The following is a 14,462-nucleotide window of genomic DNA, read 5'->3' on the forward strand; positions in this document are numbered from 1 at the left end:
TTTTATCCCCTAATGTTGGACAAGTGTATTAGGCCCATTGATTTTTAAAAAATCATACCAGACAAGCAATATACCTCATCGACTCTCACATGGTGCGCAGAGAGGAAGACTGTAGGCCATATAATAACTTAGGAGTCGGAACAGAAATCAACACTAAACCATGCACTGGTCAGGGATCAGAAGCACGAGTATTAGAACTGAGCCACAACTTTGCTTAAAATAAACAATATGACCATAAACATTCAATGTGTTTTCCCCTGCATTTCAAAATGTGGCAATGAGAAGTCAATCTTGACAAGATAATCGCATGTCAAGGACATATCTATTAAAAACAAGATCCACTCTAGTGACTAGGCAGATCAAGGGGCAATGCTTGGTAAAACTACAAGATGTTGTGGACAAAAAGAATGCAGGTACAATTCATTATAACAATTCAATTCAGGATACAAATATCAATATCAGTAATGATCCTTCACTCTTCTAAACAAGAACATTATCAGAACTTCAATAGAGCAATGTCTAAAATATATGCAACAAAATATAAGCTTTAGACATCATATCCAGCCTACACAGGTAAATCCCATGTTTATGTAAATTCAATTTACCAGAATTGCTGGTTTTATGGACAGGCTTTGCCTGTTTCGGGTGACTGTCATTTTTGATATTGTTCAATCACCAGCTGCTTTAACGTGCACAGAAATAGAATCATAGAATTTACAGTGCAGAAGGAGGCCATTCAGCCCATCGAGTCTGCACCTGCTCTTTGAAAGAGCACCCTACCCAAGCCCACACCTCCACCCTATTCCCATAACCAGTAACCCCATCCAACACTAAGGGCAATTTTGGACACTAAGGGCAATTTAGCATGGCCAATCCACCTAACCTGCACATCTTTGGACTGTGGGAGGAAACCGGAGCACCCGGAGGAAACCCACACACACACGGGGAGAACGTGCAGACTCCGCACAGACAGTGACCCAAGCTGGGAATCGAACCTGGGACCCTGGAGCTGTGAAGCAATTGTGCTAACCACCATGCTACCGTGCTGCCCTTGTGTGAGACAATAGTCCCTCTCTGTATCTTGCCGTTTTCTCCCCATCTAATTAATTTATTCTAAAGCTATTTAAAGTCCTGCAGTATTTTAGGGTTGATTAGTTTGCCGTGCTGCATTAAACATATGCAGTGGAGGTAAAATCAGTCATTTGACTCTAAACCTGAACCTTCTGATAGCAAGCATGAGCAGTAAGGTTTACCATTTGTTTTGGAGCAAATGCATTGTTTGCCATTGGCAGCACTGTGAAATTTACACCATTATTCAAAAAGGGCAGGCTCCCAAGGCATGGCAGACAAGATATCGAGCTGCGTTTAAACTAGTGCACAAATGAGTTGGTGAAGTGAACAATACCGGTTTTGAGGATATCCTTTTTTACGGAATGAACTCGGCCCCATCCATTTCCTAAAAATGGAATTTACCTGTCTTTCATTTTTGATTCAAATGAAATTCTGGACTGCGCGGAGAATTTTCACTTTAACAAAATTAAATCTTTTTTTCAACCTTGTAAGTGAAAAAATAAAGTGAAAAATCACACTGCTGAATGTTAAAATAGTCAATAAACTGTCTTACTTCAAAGCACAAAACACTTGAGGATTTTATAGCTTGGAGTCACTGAAAATTAATTAGTGGTCACGTCTTTAGCCTCAATTAATGGTGACACTGGGTGCAAGAAGGGGACGAGTGTTTTTGCCATGAACAAACTCTTGTGAAATTACCAAATGTAAAAGTTACCATACATTACCATTCCCTATAAAGTAACCAAAACTTTGAAAATTCGAAGCCAAATGCCAAGATTCATCTCTCTACATATGCTGCTAAAAATACTGTGTGGGATTCCCTGTCCCGCCAGCCAGCCAATGGGGTTTCCCATTGTGGGCACCCCCACGCCGTCGGGAAATCCCCGGGCGTGGGTTGGCGTAACAGAGAATCCCGACAGCGGAGAATCCAGCCCACTGTGATTTATTAAAAATTTGAAGTTCATTTTACTATAGATAAATGTTACACGACAGATCCAAGACTGTAAAACAAACAAAACTAGAAGGTTCAACATGCCACACTGGTTTGAGGCCAACATTTCTGAGCTAAAATGGAAGATCACCTAAATTTATGATAAGTTAGCAATAAAAACATACTTTTTTATAACAAATTTAATCCGGTCTTTTGCTAGTAGGATCCTCTCCAATCTTGGAATGCCATAGGTGGATGGCCGCCTAAATGGAATGCCTTCAGGTAAACCATCAACACAAAGATCTTCAGAGTTGGACTGGAAGAGTGGATACGGGATCACAACTGGTCCGGTAGCAAAAGTAGCTTGAGCTAAAAGTTTCACATAATAATGTTAAGCGTCTAGTGATACATACGATGATTTACAATGGTTTCATACAATCGTTGTTTGAATTCCTTACACTTCACTTTGCAAAATATATGTTAAATAGAAAGCATACCCACTTTGAATGTGAACAGAAATCATAGAATCATTACAGTGCAGTAGGCCATTTGGCTCTTCAAGTCTGCACAACCCTCTCGAAGAGCACCCTACCCAGGCCCACGACCCACCCTATCCTCATAACCCAATAACCCCACCTAATCTTTTTTGGATACTTAGGGGCAATTTATCATGGCTAATCCACCGACCCTGCACATCTTTGGACTGTGGGAGGAAACGGGAGCACCCGGAGGAAACTCACGCAGACACAGGGAGAACATACGAACTACACACAGACAGTGACCCAAGGCAGGAATTGAACTCGGGTCCCTGGCGATGTGAGGCACCAGTGCTAACCACTGTGCCACAGAAATAAAGGCCGTGATTTTCTCCCAGTCCTGCAGAAGTCCACAGGTATTTAATTGGTCATCGCATCATGCCACGAAACATGCCACGGCGGGGCCAGAAAATGCCGGTCATTATCAAAATTGTACAATCTCAATTCTTTGTATGTGACCAGATCGATGTCACTCAAGGGAACTTTGTGTCAGGGAAACTGCCTTTTGCAATATCATAATGCTTCCTTACAGAACCCTGCTATATAGAAGAGCCTGCTTTGTTCTGGGGTGCCTATTATATCTCACAATGATTGAATGAAGCAAATGCTCTTGCAGCAAGTTCTGATATTATGCTTGGCATAAACACTGTATGCAAAATGCTCATTAAATGAAGAAAATGTACAATGCACTCTTTTTCAAAACCGCACAACATTGTAGATTAATTAGATTGTAGTAGAAGTAGAAAATGGAACAGTCAAAAGAGCTTGGGGAAGGAGGGAAGCAAAATGCCTCAACATTCTCATCCATCATAATCATAGAACTTTAAAGAGAGAAGGGAGCGACCCGATTTATCATGCCTCTCTGAAAGAGCTATCCAAAATGTCCCATTCTCCTGCTCTTTCCTCATAGCCCTACAAAGATGCCCTATAAGTATATAGTCAATTCCCTTTCAAAATGATCAAATTAGCAGCAGTAAACCATTCGGCCCCTCGAGCCTGCACCGCCATTCAATAAAGTCGTGGTTGATCAGATTGTGGCTCCAACTCCACATTCCACCTACCCCCCCAGTAACTTTTGACTCCCTTGTTTGTCAAGAATCTATTCACCGCTTCATTAAAAATATTCAATGGTCCTGTCTCCACCACTCTGGTGAAGAGAGTTCCAAAGATTCTTGAGATCTTTCATCAATGCAGAGAGGAAGCAGCCCAATTATGGTTTGTGTGTTCGAAGATCATCATGAGTGAACAATAACTTTTGGAAGCAATGGATAATTCAATGAGAAATGCAGCTCAGCATCACTTACGGTTTACGCACCTAAAGCATGAGATATTCCTATCATGCATGTTCTACTTGTGGAAAACACCAACACCTCCCCGCAACCACTCCAGTGCAAAATATGCAGAGAACAAATATTAATTCAATTCACACCCTACAAAAATTGGCAAATTTAGATCTTTGATGCAGAACATTTCAAAAATCTTTAGGTTGCATCAACTACAGGTAGCTTAGTAAAAATATTTGATTTGAACCAACAAAAAAAAAAAAAAAAAAAAAAAAAAAGCCCAGCCATTGAGCCTTTTCCGACCGCTATCGAAAAGATATATTTTCCATAAACCATACTACGCCCATACGTAATATTTATGCATACTTACTGAAACTCAAATGCACAATTCTATTGAATTCTATTAAAACCGCTCAAGCAATCTGGCACAGTGGGCAGCACTCCTGCCTCAAAGCACCAGGAAACCAGGTTCAGTTCCAGCCTTAGGTGACTGTGTGGAGTTTGCACTTTCTCCACTTGTCTGTGTGGGTTTCCTCCCACAGCTCAAAGATGTGCAGGTTTGATGGATTGGCCATGCTAAATTGGCCCTCTGGGTCCAGGGATGTGCAGGTTAGGTGGGGTTATGGGATTACGAGGATAGGGCAGGGGAGTGGGCCTGGGTAGGATGCTCTTTCAGAGGACCACTGCAGACTCGATGGGCCGAATAGCCTCCTTCTATGGTTCCAAGTACTTTTTTTAAGAATAGGATTTAAGCAGGCACAAATCTTAGGTTATTGCTGAGTGACTCTAATCCATATTTTAGATAAATGATACTTGTTCAGATAGCTTAATAGCACAGTCTGTTTAACACTATACAATAGATCCAAATAAAATAGTTACCATATTTCCTTTCAAAAAGATCTTCAACTTGCTTTCTCAACTCCGTAATTCTGGCGTTCCATTGCTCTGCATTTAAAAAAATAATTTTTCAAATTTATTTATTTATTTATTTTTAAATTTAGAGTACCCAATTTTTTTTTTCCAATTAAGGGGCAATTTGGCGTGGCAAATCCACCTAGCCTGCACATCTTTGGGTTGTGGGGGCGAAACCCACGCAAACACAGGGAGAATGTGCAAACTCCACACAGCAGTGACCCAGAGCCGGGATCGAACGTGGGACCTCGGCGCCGTGAGGCAGCAGTGCTAACCACTGTGCCACCGTGCTGCCCCATTTTTCAAATTTATGAAGGAGTTCGACAAGACAAAGTAGCCCTGGCTGTAAACAGTGTTCAGCAACTGCATTATCAGATCAGTTGGAAACTTTATAGAGGACAATGGTAACTATGAAAGACAATTATACTGTGCATCTTACTGTTTAAACATTACGACCCAAATGCAATCTAATTTTTTCTTTCCCATACAGGTATCATTGAACATTTGAAATATTAAGTAGTTTATAAGCCATCCCATGCAACACAATACAAAAAATGTTCTCAACAAGCTACTACAGTAAGTCCTCACTTAAAGTTGTAGTTGCGTTCCTTAAAATCGCGACTTTAAGTGAAACGACTTTAAATGAATCAGAGGTTCCCACAGAAATTATATTAAAACTGGAGTTAAGTGCTTTTGGATATTTCTTGCCTGGATGAAATTCTGTACATGAAGTATGTGCATTCCTAGCTCAAATAATTTGTAAAGTAAATCACTAAATATAAAAGGAATATTGTAGGAATTCAAATTAAATAACACTCACCAGTCTTATCTTCTTAGGTAGTCCCTCGGGATCAGGGATGACCTGCTTCCACTCCAGTTTGATGGATTCAGAGATGACTGAGAAATCCAATGAGTGCACAATTTGCACATGATGCTACATGTGGTGCAGGTGCTGCTTGGAAGGCCAGTTGAGTTATTTGGAGGTATGTGCACTCTCTCTGCCGTTTTGACTTCGTCTCTGCAGGTTTCTGATGAAGTCCCCCTGTGCTCAGTGCTCTCCTGGATGAACTTTCTCCGCTTTGGTCAGGTGGTGGAGACGTTTGACCTCGTCAGCGATACTTTGAAGGCATCCCTAAAGCATTGCAATGGAAGTGGCTTTGAATGATCAGTACCTTGATGCTGGACATGCTGGCTTGGGAGAAGACCTGGCTGTTCAACCACCTTTCTTGGCACTGGAATTAGGAGGTTTTTTCAAAGACATCACTGTTAGTGCTTTGAGGTGCCTGTTGTAGGTTGTCCAAGTCTCAGAAACATAAATAAAAATGGAGAGATGACTGCTGCTCAGCGTACCATGACCTTAGTCTCAGGTTTGAGACCCTGATCCTTAAATGCTCTCACCTCAGTTGACAATAGGCCAGTTGTCACAACCACAATGGAATTCATTATCACCGCCATGTATGCCTTCATCAAGAAGTGGCTCCCAATGTATGAAGGATGTCCTACATTGATATTAATTGACAGGAGATGGTGTTGTGCTGGGAGCTAAATGGAAGATGATTTTTGTTTTCTGGATATTGACTGTGAAAGACTTATTTTCTAATGCGCCAAGTGGAGATAGAATTTTCTTGTACATACAAAAGCTCAATGACTGCAGTCGGAGTGATTTTAGTTCTAAATTAGGTTGAACAGCCAGGTCCTGGTAGTATTTGAGCTAATGGGGCAAAGAGCCAGCTCTGTCAACAACCTTGAAAAAGTTTTCCAAGGACTGTTGGACGGTTTTCTTTTTCTTCTGCTGATAGATCTCTTTGTAGCAGTTAATGCCATCATTGATTGCTCTGTTCACTTTAGCACTGCGCTCTCTGTTTGGGTCATCCTCTGCGAATATTTCCATCGCCTCTTCCATGATTTGGAAAGCTCTCGACAGTCGTTTTGTTGACAAAACTTGAGGATGTGGCGTTTCAACGCGGTCTTCCTCTTCAGCTTGGTGACTCTCTAGCTGCATTAAGTCTTCATTGGACAATTCCTCTCCATGGGACTTGAGCAATTCCACCACATCGGCCTCATCCAATTCATCAAAACCAACTTCTCCCGCCAAGGTGATGATTTCTTGCTGAACCTCAGCAACAGTGTCATGAGAACCTTCATGGTCGCTGACACATTCAGGCCACATTTTCCACCACACACTGTTCAGATATGACAAAGAAACTTCATCCCAGGAATCAGCAATATTATTGATGCCCTTGAGGATATTGTAGCTACGCCAAACCTCTCTGACTGATGGCGCATTCTCACCATCTGTTTCAATGATGAGCTGGGAGAAGATACGGCGTAAGTAGTAGGCCTTGAATGCTGCTATTGCTCCCTGAGTCATGGGCTGTATCAATGAAGTCACATTGGGTGGCAGGAAAATCACCTTCACATTTTCAGACAAGTCATCAAGATTGATAGGATGACCTGGACAATTATCCAAGAGGAGCAAAATCTTGAAAGCGATATTTTCTCTGGCACAATAATCTCTCCAGGCAGGAATGGCATACAAAGAGAACCATTCTTGAAAGAGTGCCCCTGTCATCCAGGCTTTCTTATTTGAACGCCAAATTACACAATGTTCTTTGGAATAACCCCTTAAAGCCCTTGGTGTCTCAGAATGGTGCACCACTAAGGGCTTAAACTTGAAATCTCCTGCAGCATTCCCACCAAGCAGAACAGTCAAACGATCTTTAGCAGCTTTAAATCCCGGTGCCATCTTCTCCTCTCTGGAGATGCATGTTCTTCTTGGCATCCGTTTCCAATAAAGCCCCGCTTCATCAACGTTGAAGACTTGTTTCGGTGAGTATCCACCTTCCTCAATGATTCTCTTCAAATAGGCAACAAATTCGTCAGCCACTTCTGTATTGGCACTAGTTGCATCACCGGTCACTCTAATACCACGCAGATAGGAACGTTTCTTAAAACGCTCGAACCATCCACGACTAGCATTGAAACTTTCTGACTGCGAACTGTCACCCTGCTCATTCTGCAAGTCATCATATAGACTTTTAGCTTTTGCTTGGATGACCATCAAACTAAGAGGCACCTGCCGTTGGTTTTGGTCTTCAATCCAGACTGCCAAGAGTCTTTCCATATTCTCCATAATGCTGCTTCTGGTCCGACTTACCCTGCCAGCACTTAAAGGTGTAACACTTCGCGCACTTTGTTTGATTTTGTCAGCGTTACCACGGATTGTTCTCACCGTTGTAGGGGGAAGTCCAAGCGCTCTACCAATGTCAACTGCTCGTTCTCCGGCCTCAAGGCGTTTTAAAACCTCCAATTTCATTGCTAGGGTGATAGTTTTTCTTGTTTTCTTCACAGCAGCAGACTCACTACCATCACTTGCTGGGCGTTTCTGACTCATGTTTAAGAGTGATTCTAAGGGATTGAAGCACTAAATCACAAGCCTGAAACAATCTCAAAGGACTTTAATATGGATTTTCTGCCTCACCTTCAGCAAATGCCTCGCTCTCTCTCAGACTTAAAATGGTCTCTCTGACTAACCCAGGAAAGCTCCACAGCGGGTACACCTGGGACAGAATCAAGAAATGGGCCATTTCTGCAAAAAGATGCCCAGGCTTCAACTTCTCCCTTGTTGTTAAAAAAAATCTTGCTTTGGATATTCTTCACTAAGTATTGCAGAGTTTTTAGGGGGAAAAAAAATCACCGTTCCTTTGAGAGCAATCAAACACCTCTCCTCACACTCCCTCTAAAATGGTGCCAATTGGGTCATGCGGCCCTACATCACATCAATGCAATGCGAGACTAATACAAAAGTTGCTAAAATGGAATGCCAGTCTGATAAACTGCACAACATTAAACTGGAACGACTTAAAATGGGGCAACTTAAGCGGGGACTTACTGTACCAACTATAACAACAATGGAAAGCCAAATTGCCAAGACCGCGAAACAGTGCAAATAATGTACAACCCATGGACTTTGTCAGTGGACATTGCATGCTTAGTCTATAAAAATCCATCCATTGTTTATAAATAATTAATCACATTGAGGGTAAGTTGCACATTGTTGGAGGGGGTTGTGAAATCCACTGAAGTATTATTTACAGGTAAACCCACTAGAATGCACAAATTTAATTAGGTATGACCACCTGTTAAATGAAATCCAACAGGTTTCTGGTGACTTGTCGCCTGATTTGCTTGCAATTGAAAGCAGTTTTTTCAGTTATAGAAGTTATTAACTCACCAAAATTGAACTCCCTACTTTTCCGTTTCACCGTGGCCCCAGCATCTGTTGTTGGCTGTACAGTATTCTTTGGTCGTTTATGTGGTGGGAAATATTCATCATCTGAAAATTAAAAATATATATGGATTTTAGCTTCAACATTAGCATAAAATTAATTTTTAAAATCATACTTGTCCAAATTGGTCAGTTTAATATTTGGTAACCTAAAGGTCAATATATATTGTACTTTTACAGATATCAGAACAGAATCAATTGCTGTGAATTACTTGAACATTTCCAGCTCATGTTTAAGAGCGATTCTATGGGATTGAAGTTCTAAATCACAAGTCTGAATACAATAATGCTACAACTATTAAAAAGCATATTTACCGTCCTTCGTGTGCCCCTTTATCCAAGTCAGCCTGTGCTGCCTAGTTTTGACTTAAAGTATCAGCTCCAAGATCCCAGTTCAGAGTTGTCACCTAGAACCAAAGACCCGGATACCTAACAGCACCTTGTCCAATGTAGGGGAAATGTCGGTTGCAGTTTCAGGGTGAATATCAGTGGTTGTAGGATTACTACCACTAGCTGACGGTAGGATATCAGTGAATTACTACCCATTACGACCAGTTACGCACAGACCAATAATTACAGTATATACTGATGTACAAGTTAAATTTGTGAGAATTATTAAAGGTTTGACTTTCATATGGGTAATGTTTGTAAAAGGTTTACTTACAACTACTATGCCAGCAGCAACATATTCCCTCTGTTTTCTTCTGCTACCAATTTTGTTCTAGCAGTCCAATTTCTTTATCCCATTCCTGACAGGGCCATGTGACCCCAGTTGCAATAGCATTTTTGTGAGAAATCATTTGACCAGTTTTAAGTATTAGGGCTAAATTACACACCAAAATGGGAAAACTAATAAATGGTTCTAGTTCTCCTCCTGTGCTACAATGTCAAGTTAGACAATCTTTAAAAACTCAAGCCCAACACTTTTATTTTAGCACAGTCTGCAAATGATGCAAGTTCCCCCACATAATGCGGTCTCCATTTTTGTTTTGGTCTGGTTAACTGCCATCTTCCTCTCCCACCTCTCCTGGTCATTGCCTCTCTCTCCCACTTGCTGCTTCCCCCTCCCGAACCCGTGAGTTCCCACTCACCACCCAGTCTCTCAAGTGAGGGCTCAAGAGAGTGGGAGCGAGGGGGAGGGTCAGGCAAAGAAGTGGTAGGAGAAAGCAATAAGGGCAGGTGGAGAGAAGCAGAGAATGGGCGGATCAGGAGAGGCAGTCAGCAAGAGGGTAGTAAGTGGTAGGGAGCAGGAGGCAAGTAACAAAAAATAGTTAGCAAGTTATTAGCAGGATTTTTTGGGCCAGTTAAGGTTCAGTGCAGCATAGGTTTTTAAATTGTAAAAATTACAGGTCAAGAATGTTAACCAACCACCCACTCTTATTACAAGTGATTTTCATTTCACATGCTCTTTATTTAGAAACACATTGAGTGATAGGGATAAGTTGTATCAAAGAAACAAAGAAATGAAACAAAGTACACCTCCAAGTCTAGCCATTCTCTTCAATCAAAGCTGATATGCAAGTCAACTTAATTTGTTTCATATCCCTTATGTAAAGAAAATTGATCATGTTGAAAATTTCAATTGTTGCAGTCAGTGATCGTCTCATTTAAGAACAAGTAAATTTACAACGCAGTTTTAAAACGCAGGCTTTACCAAGATGGCGCCAGAGCAAGGCGACTCTCTGCGAGCTCTCCCAAACAGATCCACTTTTTACTTAACTTATACTCGTTCTAATCTTTTAAAAATTAATTCTAAAACTAACATTATTACTAACCTCTCTCTTTTATCCTCTCTTGCAGGCTTGAACATCCTCCGAGGCCCTTGGAGACCTTTTGACCCGACCCTACCTCCACGACCTGGAAGAAGATCGGGCCCAAACCGGAAGTGAAGCCCCGATCTCGATTTGGAGCCGACCCGGACCTCGGAGCTCCAAACCTGGCCTAACTACCGACGCCAGCCCCCGGATCACCTTGCCCATTCCCCGGAGCTCCCGACCCGACCCCCAACGGCAAGACCCGGCCCAACGCGACCCCCAGAGACCCGCCCAGCGACCCGACCCGGAGAGGCCCGCCCAACCTGGTGATGGAAGAAAGAAAAATCCACGTGGAGGCTCGACCGGGCCTACTTCAAGATCCAACCCCAGGAGCGCCCAGGGAAGGAACATAGAACAATACAGCGCAGTACAGGCCCTTCGGCCCACGATGTTGCACCGAAACAAAAGCCATCCAACCTACACTATGCCATTATCATCCATATGTTTATCCAATAAACTTTTAAATGCCCTCAATGGGACAGACCACGGACCCAGCCCAACCTGCCTCAGGAAGCCCCTGCCCACGACCCAGGACCCCCAAAACGGCGGAGACCCAGCGCGAGGACCCAAACGTGCTGCAAGGTATTCCCGCGCCCACAGAACGCCGGGACCCATCCAGATCGCAAACATGCCCCCCTGGCAACCCCACTACCTCAACCAGCGCCCGGGACCCTGCCAGACGCGACCCCAAATACGTAAACAGTGCCCTGGACCCCGCCAGACGCAACCATCTACCTTCCACAAGAGCTGACATCTCCCATCGGATCCCAGGATCATCCAGCAGCAGCCGCCGACAGAGGAAGCGAGGGAAACGCAGCGGTCTGCAGGTTAGACTGAAGCAACGCGGTTTCAAGGCCCCTCTCCCCAGCATACTCCTGGCAAACGTCCAAGCGATCGAAAACAAGCTGGATGAACTTAACGCCAGACTTACCTCTCAGAGGGAAGAGACTGCTGTGTGCTCTGTTTCACAGAGACATGGCTCACCCCTGCCTCACCGGACTGTACCATACAAACTGGAGGCTTCTCAATTCACCGGGCGGACCGCACGGCATCATCAGGCAAAATGAAGGGTGGAGGGGTTTGCCTCCTCATCAACTCCTCCTGGTGCTTGGATGTGGCGACTCTGGCGACCTACTGCTCCCCAGACCTGGAATACCTGACCGTGAAGTGCCGCCCATATTATCTTCCACGCGAGTTCACTTCAGCCATTATCACAGCGGTCTACATCCCACCCCAGGCTGTAGTGAGGAAGGCGCTGGATGAACTATACACAATAATAAACAACTACGAAACAGAACACCCGGAGGCCTTGTTCATCGTGGTCGGAGACTTCAACAAGGCCAACCTCAAGAGTGTACTGCCAAAATTCCACCAGCACATCCCCTGTCCCACCAGGGGCGACAACACTCTTGACCACTGCTACTCACAAATCAAGGGCGCCTACCGTTCCATCCCCCGACCGCACTTTGGGAAATCAGACTATAAGACGGTGCTCCTTCTCCCGGCATACAAGCAGAAACTCAAGCGGGAGAATCCAGCTAAGAAGGGTGTGCAGTGCTGGTCCGAGGAGACAGAAGAGCTCTTACGTGACTGCTTAGAGACAGTGGACTGGTCCATTTAAGAACTCAGCGACCAACTTAAATGAGTATGCCACCACCGTCACAGACTTCATCAGCAAATGTGTGGACGACTGCGTGCCAAAGAAAGCAGTACGTGCGTTCCCCAACCGGAAACCATGGCTCGATCGCGAGATTGACTCCCTACTGAAGGACAGATCTGAGGCGTTCAAGGCAGACAACCCTGACCTATACAAGAAATCCAGGTACGACCTCCGCAAAGCCACCCGGAATGCCAAGAGAGAATATCAAACCAAGCTAGAGTCACAGACAGACTCTCGGCGGTTGTGGCAAGGACTAAACAACATAACGGGCTACAAAGTGAAGCCAAACAGTATCTCTGGCAGCAGCGCACCCCTCCCCGATGAACTTAATGCATTCTATGCTCGGTTTGAGCAGGTAACCAACAATCCGCTGGCGAATGCCCCAGCAGCCCATAATTCACCGATACCCACCATCACAGCTTCCGAAGTCAGATTGGCCTTCCTGAAAGTGAACCCTCGGAAGGCGACGGGCCCAGATGGGATCCCTAGTCATGCACTCAGAGCCTGCGCGGACCAGCTGGCAGAGATATTCACGGACATCTTTAACCTGTCCCTACTCCACTCCGAGGTCCCCACCTGCTTCAAGAAGACCATCATACCGGTACCAAAGAAGAACCAGGCAACGTGCCTCAATGACTACCGACCAGTGGCCCTGACTTCAGTCGTAATGAAGTGCTTCGAGAGGTTGATCATGAAGCGCATCACCTCCATACTCCCAGAACGCCTTGATCCACTGCAATTCGCATACCGCTGCAACCGGTCCACATCAGACACCATTTCCCTGGCCCTATGCTCATCCCTAGAGCATCTCGAAAACAAGGACTCCTACATTAGACACCTATTTATTGACTACAGCTCCGCCTTCAACACCATAATCCCAGCCAAGCTCATATCAAAGCTCCAAAACCTAGGACTTGGCTCCCCACTCTGCAACTGGATCCTCGATTTTCTGACCAACAGACCACAATCAGTAAGAATGAACAACAACACCTCCTCCACAATAGTCCTCAACACCGGCGCCCCGCAAGGCTGCGTACTTAGCCCCCTACTCTACTCCCTGTACACACACGACTGCGTGGCAAAACTTGGTTCCAACTCCATCTACAAGTTTGCTGACGATACGACCATAGTGGGCCGGATCTCGAATAACGATGAGTCCGAATACAGGAGGGAGATAGAGAACCTAGTGGAGTGGTGTAGCGATAACAATCTCTCCCTCAATGCCAGCAAAACTAAAGAGCTGGTAATTGACTTCCGGAAGCAAAGTACTGTACACACCCCTGTCAGCATCAACGGGGCCGAGGTGGAGATGGTTAGCAGTTTCAAATTCCTAGGGGTGCACATCTCCAAAAATCTGTCCTGGTCCACCCACGTCGACGCTACCACCAAGAAAGCACAACAGCGCCTATACTTCCTCAGGAAATTCGGCATGTCCACATTGACTCTTACCAACTTTTACAGATGCACCATAGAAAGCATCCTATCAGACTGCATCACAGCCTGGTATGGCAACTGCTCGGCCCAGGACCACAAGAAACTTACCACCCAGTCCATCACACAAACCTGCCTCCCATCCATTGACTCCATCTACACCTGGGGAAAGCGGGCAGTATAATCAAAGATCCCTCCCACCCGGCTTACTCACTCTTCCAACTTCTTCCATCGGGCAGGAGATACAGAAGTCTGAGAACATGCATGAACAGACTCAAAAACAGCTTCTTCCCGACTGTCACCAGACTCCTAAATGACCCTCTTATGGACTGATTTCATTAACACTACACCCTGTATGCTTCATCCGATGCCAGTGCTTATGTAGTTACATTGTATACCTCGTGTTGCCCTATTATGTATTTTCTTTTATTCCCTTTTCTTCTCATGTACTTAATGATCTGTTGAGCTGCTCGCAGAAAAATACTTTTCACTGTACCTCGGTACACGTGACAATAAACAAATCCAATCCAATCCAA

At 44.3% G+C, this 14,462-nt stretch overlaps 1 protein-coding gene across 13 annotated transcripts in view; it reads right to left on the reverse strand.

Moving 5' to 3' along the window:
* Positions 1 to 14,462, reverse strand: part of LOC140386703 (general transcription factor II-I-like) — a 220,322-nt gene that overhangs the window by 85,053 nt on the left and 120,807 nt on the right. For 11 of the 13 annotated variants that reach the window (XM_072469273.1, XM_072469274.1, XM_072469272.1 and 8 more), the window contains 3 exons: positions 8,968 to 9,069; positions 4,701 to 4,766; positions 2,188 to 2,371 (listed from right to left, as the gene is read on the reverse strand). In XM_072469273.1, the coding sequence (XP_072325374.1) occupies positions 2,188 to 2,371; positions 4,701 to 4,766; positions 8,968 to 9,069 (352 nt within the window). The remainder of the gene's footprint in view (positions 1 to 2,187; positions 2,372 to 4,700; positions 4,767 to 8,967; positions 9,070 to 14,462) is intronic. The other 2 variants (XM_072469278.1, XM_072469277.1) reach the window with 1 other exon arrangement.

This window comes from Scyliorhinus torazame, chromosome 12, assembly GCF_047496885.1.
Source record: "Scyliorhinus torazame isolate Kashiwa2021f chromosome 12, sScyTor2.1, whole genome shotgun sequence".
NCBI lineage: Eukaryota > Metazoa > Chordata > Chondrichthyes > Carcharhiniformes > Scyliorhinidae > Scyliorhinus > Scyliorhinus torazame.